This window comes from Neoarius graeffei, chromosome 28, assembly GCF_027579695.1.
Source record: "Neoarius graeffei isolate fNeoGra1 chromosome 28, fNeoGra1.pri, whole genome shotgun sequence".
NCBI classification, from domain to species: domain Eukaryota; kingdom Metazoa; phylum Chordata; class Actinopteri; order Siluriformes; family Ariidae; genus Neoarius; species Neoarius graeffei.
In genome coordinates this window covers 33379608-33405943 of record NC_083596.1, presented here as the reverse complement: position 1 = coordinate 33405943, position 26336 = coordinate 33379608, and the positions used below count along the sequence as shown (strand labels likewise).

General features: G+C 40.3%; 1 protein-coding gene across 4 annotated transcripts in view; it reads right to left on the bottom strand.

Moving 5' to 3' along the window:
- arhgef28a (Rho guanine nucleotide exchange factor (GEF) 28a) overlaps window positions 1-26336 on the bottom strand; it is a 269023-nt gene that overhangs the window by 1377 nt on the left and 241310 nt on the right. For 3 of the 4 annotated variants that reach the window (XM_060913034.1, XM_060913035.1, XM_060913039.1), the window contains 3 exons: window positions 18196-18243; window positions 16361-16846; window positions 8010-8259 (listed from right to left, as the gene is read on the bottom strand). In XM_060913034.1, the coding sequence (XP_060769017.1) occupies window positions 8010-8259; window positions 16361-16846; window positions 18196-18243 (784 nt within the window). Of the gene's footprint in view, window positions 1-7269; window positions 7343-8009; window positions 8260-16360; window positions 16847-18195; window positions 18244-26336 lie in introns of all 4 variants that reach the window. The other variant, XM_060913036.1, reaches the window with a different exon arrangement.

The following is a 26336-nucleotide window of genomic DNA, read 5'->3' as shown; positions in this document are numbered from 1 at the left end:
TGTGCTACCTGTTCTGCCCCCATCTTTTCATATAATAATCGGAACATGCTATAAGGCCATATTTCTGGCCTTCACTCCTGAACAGGAGAACAGAGAAAAGTATTATTATTGTGTAACCTGTTCTCGATAGAACCCTGTTCTCAATAGCTTTCTATTTCGCTACCGCTTCTAGCTGTTTGACATCACAGGTTAACCCTGAGCTAGCCAGAGGTACTTCACATCTTCAATCATAAAAACATTGCTTCTCATGAAAAATGTTCCATGTGAAGGGGAGTTTTTTTTTTCCACTGAACTAAGGTTTAGATGAAGACATTTCACTTTTCCACTATTTATTTTTTACCTACCAAGAAAAATGTTCATTATATCTTTGTTCAAAATGATTCATCATTGCAGTGCTTGTCATTTGAAAGTTTTTGACTGTTTTCAATTTTTCTTCCATTGAACTTGTTTTTAATTGAATTTGGAAACTGATTACCAGCAAAAGTGATTGAAGCTGGAGAATGAAATAACTTTAGGGAAAAAAAATTTTTTTCACCAAAAAATGTATTGATAAATTTCATTGCGCTGAAAAGAGATCCACACTTCTGTCAGTAATAGCACTGAAAAATCTAAGTTCAGAACGGCCTCCAAACATGGCCACGATGAACTACAATTCCCAAGTGCCACAGCACCCCTCCGTCCCTGAATATTGACAACACACCTGTTTCCCAGTAATCAGTCCCCCTACTTAAGCACTGCTCAAACAAACCTTGCAAAGTATAGTTCAGTGTTTCCCACCTGACCGTACAGAGCCGTTGTTTCCAGTTTCAGTATTCCCGTGACTTTGACCTTGTTTCTGTTTATTTCCAACCTTGACCTTAACCTAGTCTCTGATAATCCATTTGTACATCGACCGACCTTTGCCTGACCCTGACTTCGCCTTCCAGATCACGATTTGGATTTGGCTGCCAGTTTGCGACGCACCCGCTATCCCCTGCATCTGCAACCATAAGTGCCTGCACCCTGATAGGATACTTCACTACCATGGATGCAGCAAAGGAGGTGAAGCAAACTGCTCTTAAATGCACAGGGATGACTGTTGGGAGAACACCAGCAAATGTTAAGTGAACTAAATACTCAAATGTCACAACTAACTAATACACAACCTCATATGATCATTTCATCAAATTATTTAAAAGATTGTCTTGCAGGCCCTGCTGACATGTCCTGCGTCCTCCACAAGTACCACCACGATGGTTCCTCAACCTGAAAATTTCTCTGGAGAGGTATCGGAATGCAAAGGCTTCCTCCTCCAGTGTTCATTGTATTTCATGACCCTCATAGGTGCTACTGAGGAGCACAAGATCACACAGTACATGAACCTTCTCACTGGTAAAGCAATGAAGTGGGCCAGTGCCATATGGGAGCACGGCAGTGAACACACAACCCTCATATGATAATTTCATTGAGTTGTTTAAAGGAGTGTTTGATCATCAGCCCGAAGGAATGGAAGCTGGACAAAGGCTACTCACAATCCGGCAAGGAGAGAGGACAGTGGCCGAATATGCACTGGAGTTCAACACACTAGCAGGTGGAATGAACCAGCAGTCAAAGCTACCTTCCGCCAGGGTCTGAGCCCTGATGTCCTCACTGAACTGACATGTTGCGACAAACACCGATCACTAGACTCCTTAATTGATCTGGCCATCAGACTGGACCATCTGCTCCACAACCAACCCTCCTTGCAGCACTCACCTGTTCTTCCACAACCCCCACGCCGATGGAAGTCTCCAATACTTGCATGCCTCATTCTGCAGCAGAGAGAGAAGATGGCGAGAGAGGTTATGTTTCTATTGTGGAGGATATGGCCATCTCCTAGCACAATGTCCAGTTTGACCATCAAATCCGAGAAAATCCGGCCACCCTCGTACTGAGTCCAGCTCCGACAGCCCAGTAAGTCATAGAATCACTTCAGTACAACATTCTTCATGTTTTACTGAAGCTTCCAGACACAACCCATTCTGCCCTCACAGACTCTGGGACGGGGCAATTTCATCAATCATGTGGTCATCCAGAGTCTCAACCTGCCCACCAAAATACTCCAATGCCTAGTAAGCTTAAAGGCCATAAATGGCAGACCCATTGGGGAAGGGCTTGTCACTACTCACACCGCACCCATAGAAATTCAGGTTGGGACCCTTCATATCAAACACATCTCCTTGTTCGTCACACATACTGCTTGTCAAGCTGTCATTTTGGGTTTCCCTTGGCTGCACCAATATGATAATTTCCTGGCAGCACTGTGAAATCTTGCAGTGGTCACACTCATGTTTTCATGAATGTCTGCAACTTCCACAAGTCACCCTGACTTCCACTTCTGTGGAGAGCCCCTCACCCAGGGGCACTTAACACATTCCTGCCTGTTAGCATGAACTCAAGGAAGCGTTCAGCAAAGGTAAAGCCAGTGGTCTACCTCCTCATCGTCCATACGACTGTGCCATAGATCTCCTCCCGGGCACAACCCTTCCGCGCCACCTCATTTACCCACTATCCATCACAGAACAAGATGCTATGAAAGAATATGTCCAGGAAGCACTGACAGAGGGATACATTCATCCATCCACTTCTCCAGCATTGGCCAGCTTCTTTTTTGTGGAGAAGAAAGGAGGGGATCTGTGCCCATAAATTGATTACAGAGGGTTAAATCAGATCACAATTAAGTATCCCTACCAACTTCCACTTGTGCCTTCAGCCCTAGATCAGCTCAGAACTGCCAGCATATTCACAAAGTTGGACCTGTGGAATGCTTCTAACCTGGTCAGAATCCGTGAAGGTAATGAGTGGAAGACTGCCTTTCGTACCACTTCCAGGCACTTTGAGTATTGCATGATGCCATATGGGCTTTTTTGCATGCCCAGTGTTTTCCAATGTTTAATAAATTACATTCTCTGTGACATGTTAGAATAGTATGTAACTGCGTACATTGATGATATTTTGATCTACTCCCCTGATGAAGCCACTCACCGTAAACATTACCTCAATGCTCACTAGGCTCCTAGACAATCAACTCTATGTAAAAGCAGAAAAGTGTGAATTCCACGTGACTTGAACCTCGTTCCTTGGGTACATCATCAGTGCAGAAGGAGTGAGCATGGATACAAACAAAGTCTCAGCAGTCACCACCTGGCCCACACCCTCTACCATCAAAGACCTCCAATGTTTCCTAGGATTCACTCATTTTTATCGCCAATTCATCAGAGGGTTTAGTACCATCACTGCTCCTCTCACCTCTCTGCTGAAAAAGGGACCCAGACACCTCCAGTGGAACCAGGTCACGGAGGAAGCTTTTGAACATCTCAAGGCAGCATTCACCTCAGCACTTATCTTCTGACACCTCGATCCCACCAAACCCTTCACAGTGGAAGTAGATGCATCAGAGAAGGGTATTGTCTCAGCACTTTGGGGAGAAACCTAAGCTGCACCCCATAGCCGCCTTCTCCAAGAAACTTTCAGTGGCAGAACAAAATTATGACATTGGTAACCAAAAACTTCTTGCAATTAAACTGGCCCTAGAAGAATGAAGGAGCTTACAACGTGGGTATTTATTTATTTATTTGTGTGTGACCCTGTGTAGATATAGTTCTAACACAGAACAGAACACTAATGTGGGAAATCCCATTTCTCAGAAAATCCCTTTCGCTATGATATCGTATTTGTAACTATAGAGAACTCGTTACACCATTTTCTTAGCTACTGTAAAGATAGCATGTGTATAGATGGCAATATTGCTTTCAAATCTAGCCAGAATTTGCAGAAATTTGGTCAGTTCACCCATCTAAGCCTTGTTATATTGGGTCTGAATATAAACGCAGAAGTCAGCAGTCTTTTCTTATTAGTTCGGCGGAATGCCTTACACTATTGAGAATTGGTTACACAAGGATAAGTTAAATGGGACAAACAAAGCATTCACATCAAGTCTAAAGCAAGGTGGCATTTCAGCTGGAATCATCAGTGAGACTGCAGAATGTACATTATGCTTGAGGTGTGGGAAGACGCCCTATTAGTTCACTACTGCAATAGACCTAACCCATAATACATTATGGGCAATACTCGGGGTCAACACCGCCTTATTGTTTACTTTTGCCTTTGTTAAACACTGCATTGCTCTGTCTAACCAGTTTTAACCATGCCTAAAGTGAATTGCTGTGTGCCTTACTGTGTCTCCACAACAAAGAGAACACCTAATTAGAGCTTTTATCAGCTGTCAGTCAAGAAGAAAGAAATGGATAAGTTTAATACGCAACAAAAACCTTTGAACTGAATCGAAATGGACAAGTGTTTGTAACTTACATTTCTCTGGTGGGAAAAAGACGTATTTAAACTGTGACCCAGCAATATTTCCATGGCCTGCGGAATAGCCTTCAGTTATAGAAGATAACAATCGACACCGTTTATCGTCTGAAACTAACAATATTCCAAAGCCTGTAAAACAAAGAAGCATTCTTCGGCCTTTGCCTCTCAATGTGCTGAAATACTCAGTAGCTGAACAACCCTGTTGGACTGATAAAACTCCCAAACCATGAAGGGTTCTCTTTCAGGTATGTATAATGTTCAGTGTACCTCACTAGCGGCATTTACTGAAGAAATTGCATTTATACTGAACATGACACGGCAGATCAGCGGGTTTCCAAAGTTTTTTTTTTTTGGGGTGGGGGTGGGGGGTTTAAATGTTTCCTGATATCAAGGTTTTTTTTAAACTAATCACTCATTTATAAATGTTTTGATGCTGTTCATCTGGGCCAGGGATCACAAAGCAATCTTAGACTTAAGTCAACAGTTGATTTTTCATAATAGTTTCCCTTACTGCATCTGTAACTTTCATTTTGCTGGATCAAGATTAAGTACAGGGCTAAGATTTCATTAGAACAAAGTTTCTTAGAAAATGGTAAGGAATAACTGAAGATTAAAATAAATAAATTTAGACTCAAGTCTAAGATTGCTTCGTGAGCCAATATACATCCTCAGAAATAAGACTGAGATTTGTTGTTGTTGTACAGTGTGGTAGACTCAGTCTAGACTCTTACCTTCTCACCAAGCTTGATTTGGATTCTGATTTTCCTGTTGTAAACCCTCGACATCTTATCCACCTCTTTAAATCACCAGTTTCATTGTCTTCCACAACAGAGCATGGCAAAATTGCTCCGCTCACATTGTTCTCACATAAAATTAATCTGACATCCATCATATCGCTCAACTACTGACCCTGGCTATCCCTCACAATGCACTGCGGTAAACAAGTGATGACACAGTTATGCTTGGGGTCTATTATGAAGACAATCTGTCAGCTCCTAAGATAATCCATAACTGTGCATCCACTTATAGTTAATTACTAAAAGAACTCTTTAAATGTTAACACCATCATCTGCATCATTGTCCTAGTTAGTAAGCTTCATCAACGTTTCATGAAATGTGCAATTCTGGATACACTGTAATGTCTAGTGGTAAGATGTCATGGACCATCTACGCAAAAAAAAAAAAGGGGGGGGAAATCCAACAAATCAGCTGTCAACATTTTATGTACAATATTGTCTATGTTTTTATTGAGCTTCTTTTTTTTGCAAAATACGTTAAAATGGAGATGTGAGAATGTTTTTTTAAAAATATATAAATGAGGCATTTCTTTAAGATAGATAGATAGATAGATAGATAGATAGATAGATAGATAGATAGATAGATAGATAGATAGATAGATAGATAGATAGATAGATAGATAGATAGATAGATAGATAGATAGATAGATAGATAGATAGATAGATAGATAGATAGATAGATAGATCTCTCATCCTTACTTCCCTAACAATGCTTATGGAAAGATCATACATTTCACATGATGTTTTTCCACACATGACCAGGTGACTAATATTTCATATATATAATATTTAAACTGAGTAATAATAATAAAATCATATGTGAGAAACATGATGGTGCATTTCGACAAGTGTGACATGTGAATAATATTTGATCACATTATAAATTTAAGAGAGGTTATTGAATATACTTGCACAACTACCTAATTAGAAAAATAAGCTTGTTCACATTCCTTCCCCACTGATTTGTTCACCTGCCAATTCCCATCCATTAGTCAGATACCATATGGGTAGGGTGAAGGCTATCGTGTTTTCTCTGAGACACATGAAACCAACCAACTGCACCTTTTTGAGCTGCTGCACATGTTGCATCATAAGGCAGTGCAACACACTCTGAGGAAAGCGCTATCTGCACACAGCTCTTCTGCACACATGAGCTTACAGACAAGTGATTAGCTTGTGTCACTATGATCAATAGCAAGGAAGGAGTATGGCATCCCTCCCATGCAGAAAGCACAGCAAATTCTGGTTGTTGTGAGATCATGTACTGATGTTGGTTGAGGAGGCCTGGGGTGTAGTTTGCACCCCAGTTCATCCCAAAGGTATTCAGTGGGGTTTGAGGTCAGGACACTCAATTTCTTCCACATTACACAAAAGATTGTCATGCTGGAATAGATTTGGGCTTCTTGGTCCCATTGAAGGGAAATTGTAATGCTACAGTATACAAAAGCATTCTATACAATTATGGGCTTCCAACTTTGAGGCAATGGTTTGAGTAAGAAGTACATTTGGATGTGTTGGTCAGGTGTCCACATACTTTTGGCCATTGTGTATGTACAATATGTGCTGGTGTTAGTGTATCTGAGTGCATCAAAAGATGTCTCATCTCATTATCTCTAGCCGCTTTATCCTTATACAGGGTCGCAGGCAAGCTGGAGCCTATCCCAGCTGACTACGGGCGAAAGGCGGGGTACACCCTGGACAAGTCGCCAAGTCATCACAGGGCTGACACATAGACACAGACAACCATTCACACTCACATTCACACCTACGGTCAATTTAGAGTCACCAGTTAACCTAACCTGCATGTCTTTGGACTGTGGGGGAAACCGGAGCACCCGGAGGAAACCCACGCGGACATGGGGAGAACATGCAAACTCCACACAGAAAGGCCCTCGCCGGCCCCGGGGCTCGAACCCAGGACCTTCTTGCTGTGAGGCGACAGCGCTAACCACTACACCACCGTGCCGCCCCCATCAAAAGATGTCCATGACATTTTCAAACAAAATGCGAGATGTTCCTGTTTCTTTCTCTCTCAGTGTTTTGGATATATGTGAGAGAGAGGCAAATAAGTTCATGTGTAATGAGGTTGGAAAAGAGTTCTCAGATCAATGTGCCCATCAGTTTCCCGTCGAGCACTGACCATGATTCAAGCACCATCACACCGCCCTGCCAGACAATAGAAGACCGATTGATTTCCATGATGGATGGTGTATCTGTGAATGTGCGCGCACACACACACACACACACACACACACACACACACACACACACACATACGTGCGCGTGAAATAGAGACGGGGTGAGATTTTGTCAGTAAATATATTAACAGCATAAAAAGGATGCTCAAGACTTGGCCACAGTGAAAGGTTCTGGCAAAGCTGAGAGATCAACATTCACAGAATACACTGTAGTTTTGCCTGTATCATTCAATTAGGAAAAGCAAGTGATGATGCAGATGTGTACGTACGTATTTGTGGTGTTAGTGCTGGTGTATGATTTGACACTCTATAATGCTTTGGTCTACCACTTGTTGGCCATCAGCACTGAGAACCTTCCAGTTACTGCTGCTGTCTATAGTAATTGTTGTTTTTAATGAGTTACACTAGTCACCTGACTAAGGCGCTTAGAAGATTATTTTTTTTTTTAACTCCTGTAGCATATCCTAATTTGAGATAAAAGGTAAGTATATATTTTTTTCTTTAGAGGAGGGAGTGTGGGCTTCATTAAGTTTAAATTATTATACCTTACATGCTATAAGACAAAGAAATTGAGTATTGAATTGAAAACCTCATATCGAACAGTTCAGTGTGTTACATTGTATTGTTACCCCTATGGAGAGAGAAAGAGATTATTATTATTACTACTCATGTTGCTTCATACCTTCAGTCCATAGCTCATCTTGCATGCTGATTGTGGGATGTGTATGATTGGACAAAGCCAGCAGAGAATTCAGACTGTTCTGGGCACTGGGGGAATTCACATAGCCTGGATGTAGGTGAGTGTTATGCTGATACTGATGCTGGTAGTGATGAAAATGCCGATTGTTCATGGATGGAGCCAGAAAAGCTGCTTCATTTACAAAAATGGACCCATCCTCATCCAAGCCGCTGCGATGACCATGATGGAAGCTCTTTAAGGGGGGGGAAATAAACAAGGGCAACAGCTAAGTGCAACTCGACATAGAATGTAGCATACAAATTCCACAGTATCTATTTTAGTGAACTACACAGCAGAATAAAACCATTAAAATAAACAAAACCACAATACAACAATAGTGAGCTGGCCTCAAAGTGTTTTCTTCTCAAGCTGTTGCTCTCTTCTTCTTCCTCGGATCTTTCTTGCATGTCCTATTAAATTGCTTGTATTTAATACACATGCACGTGTTTCATCAGGAATCCAATTTCCTGAATGGTAGAACAGATTTATGCAGTTCAACAATCCATTATGGGCTTTTACATTGAGTTTGGATTCCATTCACTAAAGGTCAGACTGACTCAGAGTTGAGCTCCAACTAAGTAAAAAATTTATGCTAATTATTAAATTGGATGCATACTAAACATTATACTGCATTATAATTAGGTGTGGCAACTTCTCCACTTCTACTGAAACCACAATGAATGTCATTTGTTTCAGTATGCGTACAAGACAAACCTGAAGTAAAACTACGATTAAAATGCTTTCATTTTCTAGATTCCAATGAGATAAAGAAAACTGGAATAACATTGGAACAGAAATCTGTCTCTTTTTCACTTGTGACTGAGAATTGTAAATGTTTCCTGATATTAAAGAAGCCCTTTCTTATCATTAAAGCAATTTTCCCCAGTAACAAGCAGTTTAAAAGGCAGAAATGGCCTCCACATAAAATTTCCTGACATGGTTTGGGCCCACTTATCAACTTGGAGGGAATAGTCTCTGCAATCAATTCAAAGTTATTCTGACTGTTGACCTTTGTTTTGACGAAACATTTCTATCCTGATGGGATTGGTTTCTTCCAGGATGACTCCACTCCTATCCATAGGATATGAGGGTCACTGAATAGTTTAAAATTATAAAATCTACTGACTTTCAAGGTCATAGCCCGCCCCCCCCCCCCCCCCCCCCCCCTTTTAAACAGACATCCAACAATATTGCTGTAAAGAAGATCCCTCAATATTCCAGCTTTGGTTGTTTACATTGAACCAAATAACACAGACATAAAGCCACATCAGTGTGTGTTTTTACATGGACATGATGTGTGACAAGGTCAAATGTCAAAACTGTCACACCCATGTTCCACAATGCTGACTGTGCCTTTTACAGCCCTTCTGTATTTGCTTCCTTCTAAATAAAAATCACTGAACTAACTCCACCTGCAGCAAGGGTGATGCACACAGGGCTGGTTTTAATTACTTTGTCTTGGCTTTTATTTGGCAAACTTTCTTTATCATCAGTCAGTATCTTGTTTATTAGTGCAGTCAGTGGTCAGGCCTGAAGACCAGTGAGGCTTGAATTGCTCGCATTATCCCAGAAAATGAATTAGAGAACCACACACTCACTCACTCTGTGTCTGAGAGAGAGATATCGAATGAGACAGATTGAGTGAGGGGATAGACATTTGACCATAGTCTAGCCTCTTCAGTGTGGCTAAGGAAAGACATGATTTTCTGGCCAGTAAGTCTGTACGCCTGACTTGAGTGATCTAGAAAGGAAAGGCATGGAACTAGAAGTAATGAGCACTTCAGAGTTGGCACTGCTGTTTTTCTCAACCACTAAGGTGCATGTTGAAAGGGATTGCTGTATCTAGTCCAGTCAATATGGTCACTGTATGAGACAAGCAAAAGGGGAAGCAGAGACCGAGAAAGTGAAGATGTAATAGTAGAAACATGAGACATACAAAATGGATGGACTGTGTAGATAAATATCCTGATTGCCTTTCCTATACAGACTGCTAGAAAGAGAGGGGGATAGATTCAAATGATTAAGCATAAAGGACACTGAAACATAAAAAGGACAGTGTGAGACGGACACAACAAGGAGCTATGAGTGCCTCCACCCTTAATAGTTCAATAACAGTTTTATCCCATCTTCAAAGAAAGATGCTTTAGGGAAAGCTTTCCTTCAGACGTCACTACTTGGGTGTTTTGGCAACAGGGAAAAGAATAGTGAAAAATCTCAAGCCCATGCTGAAGGCAAATCCTTTTACCACACACACACGCACACACACAGCGAGAGAGAGTTCCCTGAAGTCAGATTTCAGTATTATTCTGTGGTAGACAGTTTGAGTCTAATAACATTCAGTACTTTTTAAAAGGCCAATACTAATCTGAAGTTGTTTTGCGTAGAGGTGAATTAAACTGCACATACTCATCTGACTTTGATTGGTATCACACACACACTGGTTTCAGCTGCAAGTACACCGCAAAAGCAAACAAAGATATCAATTCGTGAAAAAAGTGTGCTCAAAGAGTAACATTTGGGCTTTTAGCATTTTTTTTTTCTTGCCTTGCTTGTGAAGAAGGGAAGTGAGTAGACAAAACAAAACCAGCATGCAAAAGGTGTTACAAATCCATATGAGTATCCTGGCCAGGACTCTCACCAACAAGCACCACAGTTCAGAAGCTTGCAACACTGAATTTGTTCCTTTCCTTTTTTTGCATTCACAAATATTTCATCAATTTTTTTGTAGCCCAAAATTGAAGGAGCCAGAACTTATGACAATTTTCAGATGCCATCAACACCTGAGACTCGTGTCCTGTTCACCACCCGAATACACGATTTCATCAAATGAAATTAATCCGTTTGAAAAATTTTAGTTAAAGCCCACTGTTTTGGGGCCAAGTATCATTTTGAGCATCTCAATACTACAAAAAAAAAAATGGTATTGTGACAATTCTAAAAGCCTACTTATGTAGGGTATGCTGTAGCCTGACGTGCACCTCTCCAGAAACGCAACAACACATCGTGGCAATGCAGACCACAACAACGATGACTATGGAAGACCATCCACGTCGAACCTGGCTTAATATCAACAGATCTTTGATTAAGGTATGTAAACCATTATCATGGCACACATTCAGCTTGTTCAGTGTGTTGAGTGCAGGATGTTTAGTCATTCTTCCTCCATTGTTAAGATCATCTTTTATTTGTGATGCATATATTAGTTAGCTCTCTGATGGAGAAGGTTGCAGCTTTAGAGGTGCGCATCCAGACTCGAGAGAGGGTTAGTGAGAGTGAGACCAGTGTAGTTTCTGAAGGAGAAAGTCTGGATGTCCTAAATGGAGTTGGCAATCCCCCAACTCCGGCATTAGAGCCCTCACAGCAGGGTGATTGGGTAACAACTCGGCGGCATAATTGCAGAGCCAAAGCTACCACTTAGGTTCGCCCATGGGAGCACCACTCCTCTCCGCTTCACATGTGAACAGGTTTGCTCTCCTGAAACACCTGGTGAGAAATCCGGAAGAGGTCTGGTTATAGGAGACTCTCTTATGGCACGTGAAATCAGCTAGGCCTTTAGGGGCACCAGCAAGCTGTAGTTAGGAGCCAGGCCACCGGACACAGCAGGTAATCTTAGGGTCTTAGGCAAGCCATAGGTTTTCAAAGATAGCTATTCACGTAGGTGCTAACAACATATACCATCAGTCTGTGGTTACTAAGCGTAACTTTGTAGAGGTGTTTCATTTAGCAAAGGCAATGTCCGATGCTGTAGTATGCTCTGGCCCCATCCCAATGTGGTGTGGCAATGTAGCTTACAGCAGGTTAGCTGTAATTGAACTGCTGGTTGTCCAGGTGGTGCTCTGAAAACAATGTGGGCTTTATAGATAATTGGAGTAGTTTTGAGGGCAAGGCTTGCCTGTTAGGGCGGGACAGTATCCATCCCACTCAGGAAGGTGCTGCTCTCATTTCTTGCAGCATAGCTCATAGTCTCAGAACAGACCTAGTTAATTTGGGACAATCCAGAGCCAAGGCCAGGGAGAAGACGAACAGGTTAAATCAACTCTTTGCTAGCTGTACAGAGTCATCACTCAAATTCCACTATATCGAGACTGTGTCTGCTCCCCAAGCTATACAAAAAATTAGAAATACTCAAGAGTTTGTTCTAGTAATCTATTGAATATAAAATTACATCATACTGACCGTACAGCCACTGCCAGCACCTCTCATCTAAAGGTAGAACTATTAAATAATATTACATCTCTTAGATCTAATTTTTAATGAACTTATTACTGGTCAGGAGTTTAATGCATTGTGTTTAACAGAAATGTGGATTGAACCAAAAGAGTATGAAACTTTAAATGAAGCGAGTCCTCAATACAATTGTATACACCAGCCTCGCCTAACTGACAGAGGAGGCTTTGCAGTTATTTATAATGACTAAGTGTAACACAAAAACCTGGTTATAAATTCAATACGCTGTAAGTTCTTCATACTAATAGAACATAGTGTCTTGCAAAAGTATTCATCCCCCTTGGTATTTGTCCTGTTTTGTTGCATTACAAGGTGGAATTAAAATGGATTTTTAGAGGATTAGCACCATTTGATTTACACAACATGCCTACAACTTTAAAAGGTGCAATTTTTTTAAAAACTGTGATACAAACAATAATTAAGATGAAAAAAAAAACAGAAATCTGGAGTGTGCAGAGGTATTGACCCCCTTTCCAGGGGTGTGAGTGGCAATTTGAAAAAGAGGAAGCGGGTCTGGGGGCATGCTCTCATGGAAAATTTTTAAAACTTAGGTCTTTTTTCCTTACATTTTCTGTATTTTAGCATGCAAATCTGTGTAAAAAGAATACATGCTTTCAACAGAATAAATTGTTTAATCAACCACATTTTATAACTTTTGAGAGTGAAACAAGGTAAAAAAGTAAGCTACAATAACTGAGATTCAAGAAGGTAAAAGTCAAACTTTGAAAAATCCAAAAATGTCAATGTTAGTCAACAGTACTATCACATGATCTTCCTCTTGGACACAACACTGCTCTCATGAAGCTGAATGGACTTCTCCACATCTGACTGCAGAGTCTCCTGAAACTTCCTCTTTGATGGAGGAACAACTGCTTTGTCACACCACAAGACTTGAGTTTTTGACTTTCCTGCAACTTCCTTGCCTCTTTCTGTTCCTTGCTGACCCTGTATGCTTTTATGCATGTTTCTGCATAGAGCTGTGTCCACTTTGGCATGTTTTGGATCAGCATGGAAGTGCATCTGCACTGATGTAATTTTCATGCTTAACTGTTTGCACAGCACTGTATGTCTCTATTTTCACGCTGCCTGAAAAATCCTCTAAAATGTCCCCCATAATGCTGAATGTCCCTTCAACTATAGGATTATGGAAGCATGATAAAAGAGCTTTCACCATCTTTGATAACAAAGGACATCTTCCACACTTCCCAACTTTTGCCCACCAGAGATCCACCTTTTCATCTTGGCATACTAGTGGCCCTGGAAGATGAGCATCTATGGTGTAAGCTCAAACTCGAAGCCATCATCATCACCATCACAACCACCAAATCCTCCCAAGCACAGAAACGCGACCAAAAACAATCCCTGCTTGGTTTTGTTTATGTGTCCCCTTCTGCTTGGTTAAAGACAATGATAGCTCACGCGCGTCCCCCTGCACACTCTGTCTGTCTTCCCGATGCGCGCTCTCACACTGTTTGCCATTAGCGACGTTTGCACAGCCTCCGCATCGCACGCTGTTGTAACGGGACGGCAACGAGTCGAGGAGAATTTCAGCTTCCTTCTCCGGAACTACCGGAAGTGTTTATTGGGCTTGAAATCCAGACAGTTCCACGGCAAACTGCTACTGCATTCGCTTCACAATATTTGAGAGTGGAAAAACTAAAATTTTTGAAAAATAATTTAATAACTTATGCAGAAAGTGTGTTTTTGTTTTTTTAACAAAAAATAAAAGTTTAAAACAGTGATTTTCCGTGTTTCTGAGGAAATTTCACACCCCTACCTTTCATATGAAACTCCTAAATAAGAGCTGGTCCAACCAATTCACTTCATAAGTCATAATTATTTGATTAAGATCCACCTGTGTGCAATCAAAGTGTCACATGATCTGTCACATGATGTCTGTATAAATCAACCTGTTCTGGAAGGACCCTGACTCTGAAACACTACTTAGCAAGCAACATGAAAATCAAGGAGCACTCCAAACAGGTCAGAGACAAAGTTGTGGAAAAGTATAGATCAGGGTTAGGCTATTTAAAAAAAAAAAAAACACTTTTGAATATCCCACAGAGCACCATTAAATTCATTATAGCAAAATGGAAAAAATATATGGCGCCACTACAAACCTGACAAGAGAAGGCCACCCACCAAAACTCACAGACTGGGCAAGGGGGGCATTAATCAGAGAGTCAACAAAGACACCAAAGGAGCTGAAGGAGCTGCAAAGATCCACAGTGGAGATGGGAGTATCTGTTCATAGGACCACTTTAAGCCGTACACTCCACAGAGTGGGGCTTTATGGAAGAGTGGCCAGACAAAAGCCACTGCTTTAAGAAAAAAAATGTTTGGAGTTTGCCCAACAGCATGCGTCAGACTCTCCTAAAACACGGAAGATGATTCTCTGGTCAGATGAGAATAAAATTTAACTTTTTGGCCATCATGGGAAATGCCATGTATGGCACAGATCCAACACTTCCCATCACCCTGAGAGCACCATTCCTACAATGAAGCATGGTGGTGGCAGCATCATGCTGTGTGGATATTTTTTCTTCTGCAGGGACAGGAAAGAAAACAGGGTGCCCACTCGCACCTGATTGTCATCCCATTGATTGAAAACACCTGACTCTAATTTCACCTTCAAATTAACTGCTAATCCTAGAGGTTCACATACTTTTGCCACTTACAGATATGTAATATTGGATCTCTCTCTCTCTCATTATCTCTAGCCGCTTTATCCTTCTACAGGGTCGCAGGCAAGCTGGAGCCTATCCCAGCTGACTACGGGCGAAAGGCAGGGTACACCCTGGACAAGTCGCCAGGTCATCACAGGGCTGACACATAGACAGACAACCATTCACACTCCCATTCACACCTACGGTCAATTTAGAGTCACCAGTTAACCTAACCTGCATGTCTTTGGACTGTGGGGGAAACCGGAGCACCCGGAGGAAACCCACGCGGACACGGGGAGAACATGCAAACTCCACACAGAAAGGCCCTCGCCGGCCCCGGGGCTCGAACCCAGGACCTTCTTGCTGTGAGGCGACAGCGCTAACCACTACACCACCGTGCCGCCTAATATTGGATCATTTTCCTCAATAAATAAATAAATGACCAAGTATAATATTTTTGTCTCATTTGTTTAACTAGGTTCTCTTTATCTACTTTTAGGAATTGTATGAAAATCTGATGATGTTTTAGGTCATATTTATGCAGAAATATAGAAAATTCTAAAGGGTTCACAAACTTTCAAGCACCACTGCAAGCCTCGTCGTTTCAGGAAGTTTTTCCCCTTGCCACCATCGCCACAGGGATAAATAAATTTATTAGGGATAAAATTAGCTCATATGTTTAAAGTCTTTATTTTTCTGTAAAGCTGCTTTGTGACAATGTCTGTTTATAAAAGTGTTATACAAATAAACTGACTTGACTATGATTGCACTATCGCATTTTGTCCAACGCATTTTCAGCTGCTCCTTCTCCACGAAAACTGGAAATCTACTATTGTGTTAATGTAAATAAAATGTGAGGCTCTGTATCATTATCACAGCCAGTTTAATTCTACACTTAGTCCTATGGATTTAAACACTGATATTTTTTTCTGCTTCGTTCCTGAAAGCGCAGTGGGACTTTCGCTTCGAGCTGCTCATACTGCTGAATACAGACGAGTTAAAACACTCCAGAAAATGCTTTCAGTGAGAATTCACTTTGTTTATAATGAATTAAATTTTTACAATAGTAAATCTCTTTCGAAACAACACTCTTATTTTCTGTTGTTTATTCCTACAGTGAAACACAGAACCGTATTCCACTCTTCTTCTGTGTGAAAAGCAGTAAATTCTGGTGTTTCATGTGGCAGCGCCTCCTAGAGGAAACATGCACGTTACAGGCAATTATAAATACTTCACCTTGTGTTGACACCATACCTATGCCGTAGACTTTCCGAAGTACAAATGGGCCTTAACACACACACACACACACACACACACACACGTACGCTGTGACCATCCTGTTGCAATGCAAGAGAGAGGGTTACACATGAGAAGTGACCCATATACGGTACTCATACATACTTTTGTTTCATCTCCTAACCCTTGGTGACCTTCCATCTTGATGCTTGTTACAGACAGGCTGTGTTGGCGTTCATGTTTCCATCTTTCCATCATCCTCTGCTGCATTTCCAGCTTCTCTCTCTCTCTTTCCACATTCCGCTGGCCCTCCTTCAGCCTTTCCAGGCTCTGCTGGTACTCCTGCTGCTGCTCTTCCAGCTCCTCACGTTGGCGCTGCAGTCTCTGCACCTCGTCATGGCACTGCTGCTCCCGTTGTGCCAGCTTGCTTTCCCTCTCTTCATACCGCAGCTGCTGTGCCTGGCACTCATGTGCCCACCGCTGCCGTTCCCGGGCCACTCGTGCCAGCTCCTGTCGCCGACACTCTGCTTCCCGCTGGCGCTCCTGCTCTTGCAGGGAACCCTGGGAGATCCGTTGGTGGGCAGAACTTGAGAGGAGGAGGAGGAGGAGACGACGCACTTCATAGCGGCTGTCCTGGATGGTGACCACAGCCTGAAAATCATCAAACAGTATTAATTATTGAAAACTTCTAAACAGAAACGAATAAACATTTAACGTGCATTGGATGATGAGTGCAGCCTATGAAAAACTGTGATAAATGTTCATGATACAGGCATATGGCATAGGAAAGTCAATATTGACCGATTTCTACACCTTTGGAGTAACTTTTAAAAAAAAGGATTTATTTCTCCATAGATGAAGTACTTTGGATACAGAGTTGCCCCAAAAATAATACTGCTGTTCACATTGATCAGTGCAATGCTTCAGTCATTGTCATGGTGATTTCACTGCCAAATTTCACAGAATTTTGAATGACTTTCTATGGATTTGCCTGCCAAGTTGCCATAGCCTTGTCCACGACTAACGTTAACACATAGCTAGTTAACTTGGTTAGTTAGCATGTAAAAACGGAGTTATGCTAACGTGAATAACGTTAACTTATCTGAAGTCTTTTCAGAAATATGTTTTAGCATAATCTTGCCAAATAAACAAAATGTAGAAATCTCTTTTCTAGTAGCATTAGCTATCCAACATGATTTCGAGTTTGAAAAGAATTTGCTAGCATGTCAGGTGGAGTTTCATTGATTAACTAGCTTAACGTTAAACCACCATGATGGCACAGCACGCGTTCAATTTGTGAATTCACATTTCTATCTTTGATAACGGTATTAGGTATTGTAAGCGTTGTGGCAATAATACAATGATGCGTTGACAGAAAATGTACTTTTAATACTTAAATATTTTTAAAAGCAAGTACTTCAGTACTTTAACTTAAGTAAAAATTTAACTATACAACCTTCACTTGTATCTGAGTAACATCTGACCAGTGGTATCTGTACTTTGTCTTAAGTAATGAGGTTGGGTACTTTGTCTACCTCTGGTGTTGAATTCTTCATCTTTGCTAAGGTTTAGAGAAACCTATAGGTTTCTCTAAACCTTAGCAAAGATGAAAATAAGAATTCAACTAACTGAAATATGCTACATTCTCTCTCTCTCTCTGTGTATGTGTGTGTGTTTATATCTTGGTGGGCACCAAATATCCCCACAGGGAGAGAGAGAAATTTCCAACAGATGTTTGATGTTATGGGGACACCAGCCTTTTATTCAAAAAAAAAAAAAAAAATTATTTTGGTCACTGGGGTTGAGGTTAAGGTTAGAGTTAGGCCAAGGCAAAGCATTAATTAGCTGCATTAGTGACAGTCAATGGAAGGTCCTCATAAGGACTGTAAAACATGCTATTAGGGAATGAAAAAAACACTAAGCCACTGCAATTACTCTGTGTGTGTGTGTGTGTGTGTGTGTGTGTGTGTGTGTGTGTGTGTGTGTGTAAAAGATATCACCTGCAAACTGTAAAGTAACTGAGTCAAACTCTGAACGCTCTGGCACACCTGAATAAAAACACAAATAAAAACAGTGACATTAAAAGAAAAAAAATCATAGTATATTGACGTTATTTATGTATGAAGGCAGTGAGCAAACTATACTGATGGATATTACACTCTGTTAAACTATAATAAAATTTAAACTTAACCATCTATATTTCAGTGTTTGGTATATTTAGATATGTATTATTACCTTTATGTTTAATTCAGTGACCACCATTCTCAACTTACATTAAACTACTTCTGAGCTATTCAGGAAAAGTACTAGATAATAAATTCTGTGCTTTTAATCACAGGTGTGCTTATCATACAGCACCATCTGGTGTTCTTAATCTGTATTGCTTACATAAAATAAACTAGGACGACACTCGGAGTGCTAACCTCTGCCGAGGACAATCGTCGACTCTATGATATGCAAATGTCTGTCAATATATCCAAAATTATTAGACTTGTGCGCCTACATGTGTACCCTAGAGGATTACTGGCACCTGTTAATGTGGATTGTGATATGCAGTCATTATATTTCTCCACTGGATATGCTTTTTCACTATTGAGTTTTATTGCCATCTAATGGATTGTAAGATGTATGGCAAATGTCATATCTTGCAATGTTAGCAAAAATTAAAATATATTTTTGGATCTGACTTTTGACTTGGATGTGCTCCAACATTTAATGGGTTCTTCCTTGGTCTATGTTATACCCTTCCACCAAGTTTCATGGAAATCAGGTTGGTAGGTTTTGTGCAATTCTACTTACAGGCAGACAAACAAATCGCACCAAAAAACAACCTGCTCTGAGCCACAGCAGCCCAGAATTGGGGAAACAATTTAATTAGTGAGATATTTATTCAGTTACAAACCTTAGTCAATCATATTTGTTCTTGGTAGACTGTAACTGATTTTATTTACAACATGCATGCACTAACATTAACTGTTGTATTTAGCAGACATCAGAGAAATCTTGTTTTTGTCATTGCCTGATGTTTTCTGGTAAGAAGTATTTTAAAAGCACCAAATAACATTTAAATATGTAGTTTAGCCCTGGTCCTGAACTACGTACAGTTGTGGTCAGAAGTTTACATACAGCAACATGACTGTCATCTTGGATATGAATGTCATGGCAATATTTGGGTTTTCAGTCATTTTTTGAACTGTTCTTTTTCTGTGGCAGAATGTACAGCATACATCTTTAATTAAAAAAAAAGAAAAAAAAACACTAGAATTTGGTGCACAAGTTTTAATTTTCATTGGGTTTTCTGAAATCAACACCGGGTCAAAATTATACATACAGGGTCAAAAATATACATACAGAACACCTAATATTTGGGTAAAATGTCTCTTTGAAAGATTCACCTTGACCAAACATTTTTGTTTATCATGAACAAGCTTCTGGCAGAACTCTGGTTCGATATTTCGCAACTCTTCATGGTAGAATTGGTAGAGTTCAGTTAATTTTTTTTTTCTTGGCATGGACTTGACTTATAAGCATGTTCCATACATTTTCAATAGGGTTGAAGTCAGGACTTGTTTTAAGCTTAATGTTAGCCTGCTTTATCCTCCATGACCAGCTCTGATGTGTGTTTGGGTTCATTCTCCTATTGTAAGTCCCAAGTCGTGTTCAAGTTTCTGATGGTTTATGCTGAAGAACTCTGAGGTAGTTCTCCTTCTTCATTATTCCATCCACTTTGTGCAATGAACCAGTTCCACTGGCAACAAAACAGCCTTAGAACATGATGATCCTACCATCACCACCAGCTGGTATAGTGTCCCTCTGTACATGGTGGTCATTGCAACCAAACGACTCAATCTTTGTCTCATCTGACCATACAGCTTTCCTCCAGAAAGCTTTTTTTTCCCTTTGTCCATGTGGTCAGCTTCAAACTTTAGTTAAGCTCGAAGGTGTCAATTTTGGAGCAGGGGGTTATTTCTTGGATAGCAGCCTCTTAGTCCATGGTGATCTGGACTGTAGACAGTGATCCACCAGCTTCCAGTTCATGACAGGGCTGTGCTATGGTGGTTCCCAGGTTGTTGCTGACCATCCAAACCAATTTCCTTTCAGCTGAGGGTGACAGTTTGGGTTTTCTTGAAGCAAAGTGACTTGGTAAAGTGACTACATGTTCAAGTTCATTTTTATAGCACTTTTAACAAGAGACATTGTTGCAAAGCAGCTTTACATAATTTTAATGACTTTAAACATGAGCTAATTTTATCCCTAATCTATCCCCAATGAGCAAGCCTATGGCGACAGTGGCAAGGACAAACTCTGTCAGATGACATGAAGAAGAAACCTCAAGAGGAACCAGACTAAAAAGGGAACCCATCCTTCATTTGGGTGATAACAGACAACATGATAACATTTTTAACAGTTTTAACATGAATTCTGTTTCGTTGATGTTATAAACTCTTCACTGATGGAAACTTGAACGCAAAACTGTTCATGACAACTGCAGTCCTAAAGTTAGCAAGTCAACTGTAGTCCTCAGCCACAAAAGCATTACTGTAAGTGTCCAGAGTATCTTCCAAGTGTGACTTTCAACTGTTCATATGAGGCCATCCTCCACACCTCACAATAACTTGAATACAATTGTTTGAACTGATCTTGGAATTTGCAATTGTTTAGAAATGGCTCCAAGAGACATTCCGGAGTTGTGTATATCTGCGATCCTCTTTCTCAGATCTGCACTAAGCTCCTTGGACTTTCCCATTTTACTCTGTGCTGGTCAATCCAATGAGTGCTGTAAACAAACCCTTTTTATGAAGCCACAGAGAAGCTACCAGCTGTAGTCAGTCATGATCACGAACAGGAAGTTAAGAGACCTCGGCCTTGGCAAGATAAGATATTTTGGAAGTTTCAGCATCTCTGAATTAATAATCTAAGTGAGCATATGAAAAATTTTGACCCTGTATGTATAATTTTGAACCTGTGTTGATTTCAGAAAACCCAAAGAAAGTTAAAACTTGTGCACCAAATTCTAGTGTGTGTGTGTGTGTGTGTGTGTGTGTTTTTTTAAATCAAAGATGTATGCTGTACATTCTGCCACAGAAAAAGAACAGCTCAAAGAAATTACTGAAAGCCCAAATATTGCCATGACATTAATATCCAAGATGACATTCATGTCACTGTATGTAAACTTCTGACCACCACTGGATAGAACCAGGGCTTGGTTTTCTGGCCTGCCATGTGACCTTTGATCAGAATAATGCTACTGTATATAATGTATAAGGTATTGTGTTTTGCAAACAAAATCAACCCCCTTAAAAGTCATCAGATTCATCCGGAATACAAATTGCACTTACACAGATTGACTGGAACAATCTTTTTATTGCAAACCAATATGCTATTAAAGTAAATTTTCCAAAGTCAAAATTCATTATTCATGGGATATTTTAAAAATGCTGCTTGCATAAGTATTCAACCCCTAGAACCAACATTTCCTGCAATAACAGCTTTAAATGTGTTGGGGTGAGCCCCTACCAGCTCTGCAGTGTTTGGGAGTGATTTCTGACCATTCTTCCTCACAGATTTGCTCTAGGTTCATCAGAATGGTTGGGTTATGTTTGCTGACTGTAACTTTTAAACTGCACAGATTCTCATTGGGATTAATATATTTGACTTGGCCACTGTAGGACATTCACCTTTTTTGTTTTTAACCACGCCTTTGTTACTTTGGCCTTGTTTTTATCCTACTCAAAGGTGAAAAGTTTCTCCCAAGGTTAGGTTTTTTTTTTTAGGTTTTCTTGTAATATCCTTCTGTATTTTGCACCATCTCTTCAAATTTGAGAAAAAGCCCAGTTGTAAGGATAAAGAGAGTCCACGGAACTTGTCATAATGCTGCCACCACTATATTTCACTGTAGTGATGGTGTCAATTTAGGCATAATCTGCATAAGGTTTGCACCACACATAGAGCTTTGAAACTTACCCAAATACAGTATCTCCATCTTCGTCTCATCACACCAATGTGATGAGAAATTTGCTTTGTGCACCTTCATGCTTACTCTCAGTCACTGTACTCTGTAACTCCTTAGGGTAATGTAGGCAACACAGTCCGTCTAAGAACTACAACAGCCCGTCTCTTTAAGAAACTACATTTCCCATCAGCCAACTTCCGCGTTGACCTACGTCATGCCTGGGCGGGATCACCAACGTCACATCCTCCAGGAAGGCATAAGTAACGGAACAACGCTTCCGTCTCTCTCTCTCGTGTCTTGGATGTCAAGCCATCTGGACACAAAGAGATACCCCGCACCAGAAAACCAGATAAAGACGTCTTTTCTTTTCCTCAAGAATCAGAGTTTCGCGCTTTTCTTTCACCTTTGGCCACGGTAGATTCTGGAATCGCGCGATTTTAAACTCAGATTGAGCTACAGCCAATTTTGTTTGTCTATTATCAGTAACGTTACGTACAACTGCAGCCCAAGCAGTTTAATTTAAAAGTTAGAAGCGACCGGATCCTTCTAATTAAAGCGTTGTGCACATTATTCTGATCAGAGACTTCTTTTCATCACGAGCGACCACGCGTCAGACCAAGAAATCCTCTGCCTTCCACGGAAGCGGCTCACGTGCTCCACAACGGTGAAACTCCCAAAGTCTCAGAACATCTTCTCATAATCTCGCGTAGACGAGATGCTGAAGTAAGACTGGCATTTGGGCATAAAACTAGTCTTAGGAATTAGTTTTTTTATTGAAGTAGTGTGAATTTAAACTCAGGAACGGTTTAATTGTTTACACTGTAGACACGCAGCGTGTTGAATTGATGATTGTTCTATTTTGTTTTAATCTCTCAATTGTTTAATAGATAGGCTTTGCATGCTCTCTCTCTATTCCTGGCTAACACTTTAATTTCATTATTACATGTATTTTGACCGCATCAAGATTTCAGTGGATTTAGTACTGTTATAAGCTAGTGAAATTAGCCTACGGCTAATTCTTTTGTTCCATTAGCATCCAGGGCCAAGTGTATTGTCTCAAGGGAACACGTGGCGGCCCTCCTCCACACTCACATACACACCTTTTGTCTTAACTCCACGAGGTAGGATCCTCGGGCCTTAGCTAGCCACATACGGTTAATTCTTTTGTCTAATTAGCAACCAAAGCTAACTCTCTTGTTTACTTAGAAACACGTGGTCACCAGGCCTCACACACACACAAACACATCTTAGCTAGCAACTCAGAGCTAATTCTTTTCCATCTGGTGACACACATACCTCAGATAAACACACACACGCTCATCAAGTATATATCATTTGTATATATTTCAACTGCCATTATTCATTTTATCTTTGTTATAATAAATTTAATTATTATTGAAACTGTGTGTTTATTTGCTGTTCCAATATTTTTGAAGTGACTCAATCTCAAAGGACTCCAAGGTGCATATAGGTTGTGTAATATGGTAAGTGATCATAATAATTTGGAATATACCATAATTTAGCTGTTTGATAATTTATTATTGAGCATCAAAATTAAAGGTATTATATAATGAGACTGATTTAATGACAATGAGATTGATCACTTAATTACTAATTGCACCTACAGTAAGTCTCACAACGGCTTCCCTCACCAGTCTCTTGTGGAGTTTTGAGGGAGGGCATGGCTCTAGATGGTGCTTGGGTGGTGTGATGCAGCTTCCACTTCCTCACTACTGATACAGCAGTGGGATGTCCAACCAGATGTAATCTTACATCCTATTCCTATGTTATGAAATTCTACCTTATCTTTAACTTCCTTAGAATGCTACTTGGTCTTCATTTTCACTCTTTTCTTTCAGACTGACAGTGTCTTCAATGGCAGTTTAATTGAGATTGTTTCTGGTCTGAAATTGAGAGCTGTTTTAATATTTCAGAGGTTAAGGCCAATTATAAAGTCAGTTGTGTCCTTGTTAAAACAATATCTTTCATTTGGAGCTTTCAGAACCTGGAAGGTTGAATACTCATGCAAGCAGCACTGTTCAGGTTTGGATTTTCTTTGAAATACTTGCTGATCAATAATTAATTCTGACTTTGAAAAATTCAGAGTAAAAGAAGGGAAGTTTGCAACAAAAATATTAACAGGAAGAATACACATTCTTCCTGTTAATATTTTTGTTGCAAACTTCCCTTCTTTTACTTACTTTTATCATTTGTTATTCAGACAACTCTGATAAAATCCAGAGGGGTTGAATACTTTTGCAAGCCATTGTAAGCCATCCAACAAAGAACCAACTACCATACTGTGCTATTTTGAACTGATTTAGTTCACTTGATACATGCACTTTGTCTGAAACAGAATAATAAGGGACTTGAACAGATATGACAATAGTACGGTAGTTTCACGGAAAAAAAAAATTTGGGTAAATTGGGTAATATTGCAAAATATTGTGTGGAGAGTGAAGGACCACACTCTCCCTCTTCTATTAGTTCTTACAAAAGTGCAGACAACAAGAGGAAATCTCTCATTAAACATAAGAACTGTCTGTCTTTCTGTTTATGCCTGGGTCAGCATGCCTCATCAGTGTAATATATAGCAGGGCATCATCAGAGGCACCAATGCTAGCAGGAAAAACAGAGAGTGAAGGAAGGTCTAATTATCACTCTTCATTTTTAATGAAACTGTTCCCCAGAGGCAGTGAAATGGACTCTTTCCTTATTTTGAGCACATTAATGTTTCATAATATTAAGCCTGGGATGAGATTTTAGCAGAGGAATCTAAATTATTTATGCTGCTGTGTGAGACTATTTACCATGCATCTAGAAATGGAGGACACTAGTCATATGCAAGTGTCGCTTCAAAACATCAACCCTTCTACCAATATATCCTACATGCATCTTTCTACCCTTGTAACAATATCCTTACGAGAGTTGCCTGTGAGACCTCTGGATAAAAGAGAATCCTGCAAGTTTGAGAGAGAGAGACAGACAGACAAACGGACAGGCAGATAGCCTTTCAAATGGTCCACAATTCATTTTTAACAGAAATCTCTTTTCTGCTGATCATAGAAAGGTTTAAATTTAAGTTTACAGTTTTAGCCAGAGTTAGGCTTTGTATATGGATTTAAGTTTAGATTCTGTTATCCCTAATAACATTACGTACAAGGATAATAGATAATAGTATGTGGATAGCTGTGAAACCACTATCAGGTACCTGGCACCTGAAACATCAACCAGACGATTGCACTTTCACTGTTTCTCACTTTCCCATCAATGAATGATTACAAATAGAAGTATTACTCACATGGAAAAAAGTTATTTCATGAGGCCTATAGCATATAGTGTAATGTACATAATCCAAGTTTTCCACTACTTTAGATGAGGCTGTTCTCTGTGGTTCCATGATTTCAATCAAATGTCTAACTGAAGTGCCACATTATGTCATAGTATGCTTCATAATACACTCCAACTAACTGATAATTAAATTTCTTGCCAACTATTTTGTCAATCAGTTGATGCAGACCTAGTTCTATCCACACATTGCACATAAAAGATATTATATCAGGGTTTTCATTAGTAACCAATTGCCGATCGAAATCATTGGTTGTAATGAGGTCTGAATCGGTTGTTTTTCAGCCAAATGCAATTTTCCCGTAATTGTTCAAACTTTCTCGTCAGACTTATTTGATAAGGAACGCCATTACTTGCATGCCGTTTGGTTGCTGAAGCTGTGTACATGTGACTAGATACAAGGTGGGAACCAATTGGCTAATCCTTATATCGTCCAATCATTTAGCGCGTATTAAATTATAGCATATCATGTGGTTCCCACATGGTAAGATGGCGACCCTATCCTGTATGGCAGGGGTCACCAAACTACGGCCCGCGGGCCAGATCCGGCCCGCCACCCCCCTTTGACCGGCCCCCCAGCCCCTCTGCCCCCCATCACTTGAACCGGCCCTATGAGGCAATCCCCAAAAGTGGTCATGGCCTATTTTTTTAAATTGCTTTTTGGCAAATAATAACATGTCTGCATCTTGTATTTTGTTGATTTTATCAATTAAAATTGATATTTAGTTATAAAATGAACATATTTTCCGAATTTTCGTCATATGCTCGCGATCAAGCAGTGACGGGCAGTGCGCGCACAGAGAACTGTCAGTGTTCAGGACAGCAAAATGGCTAGCTGTA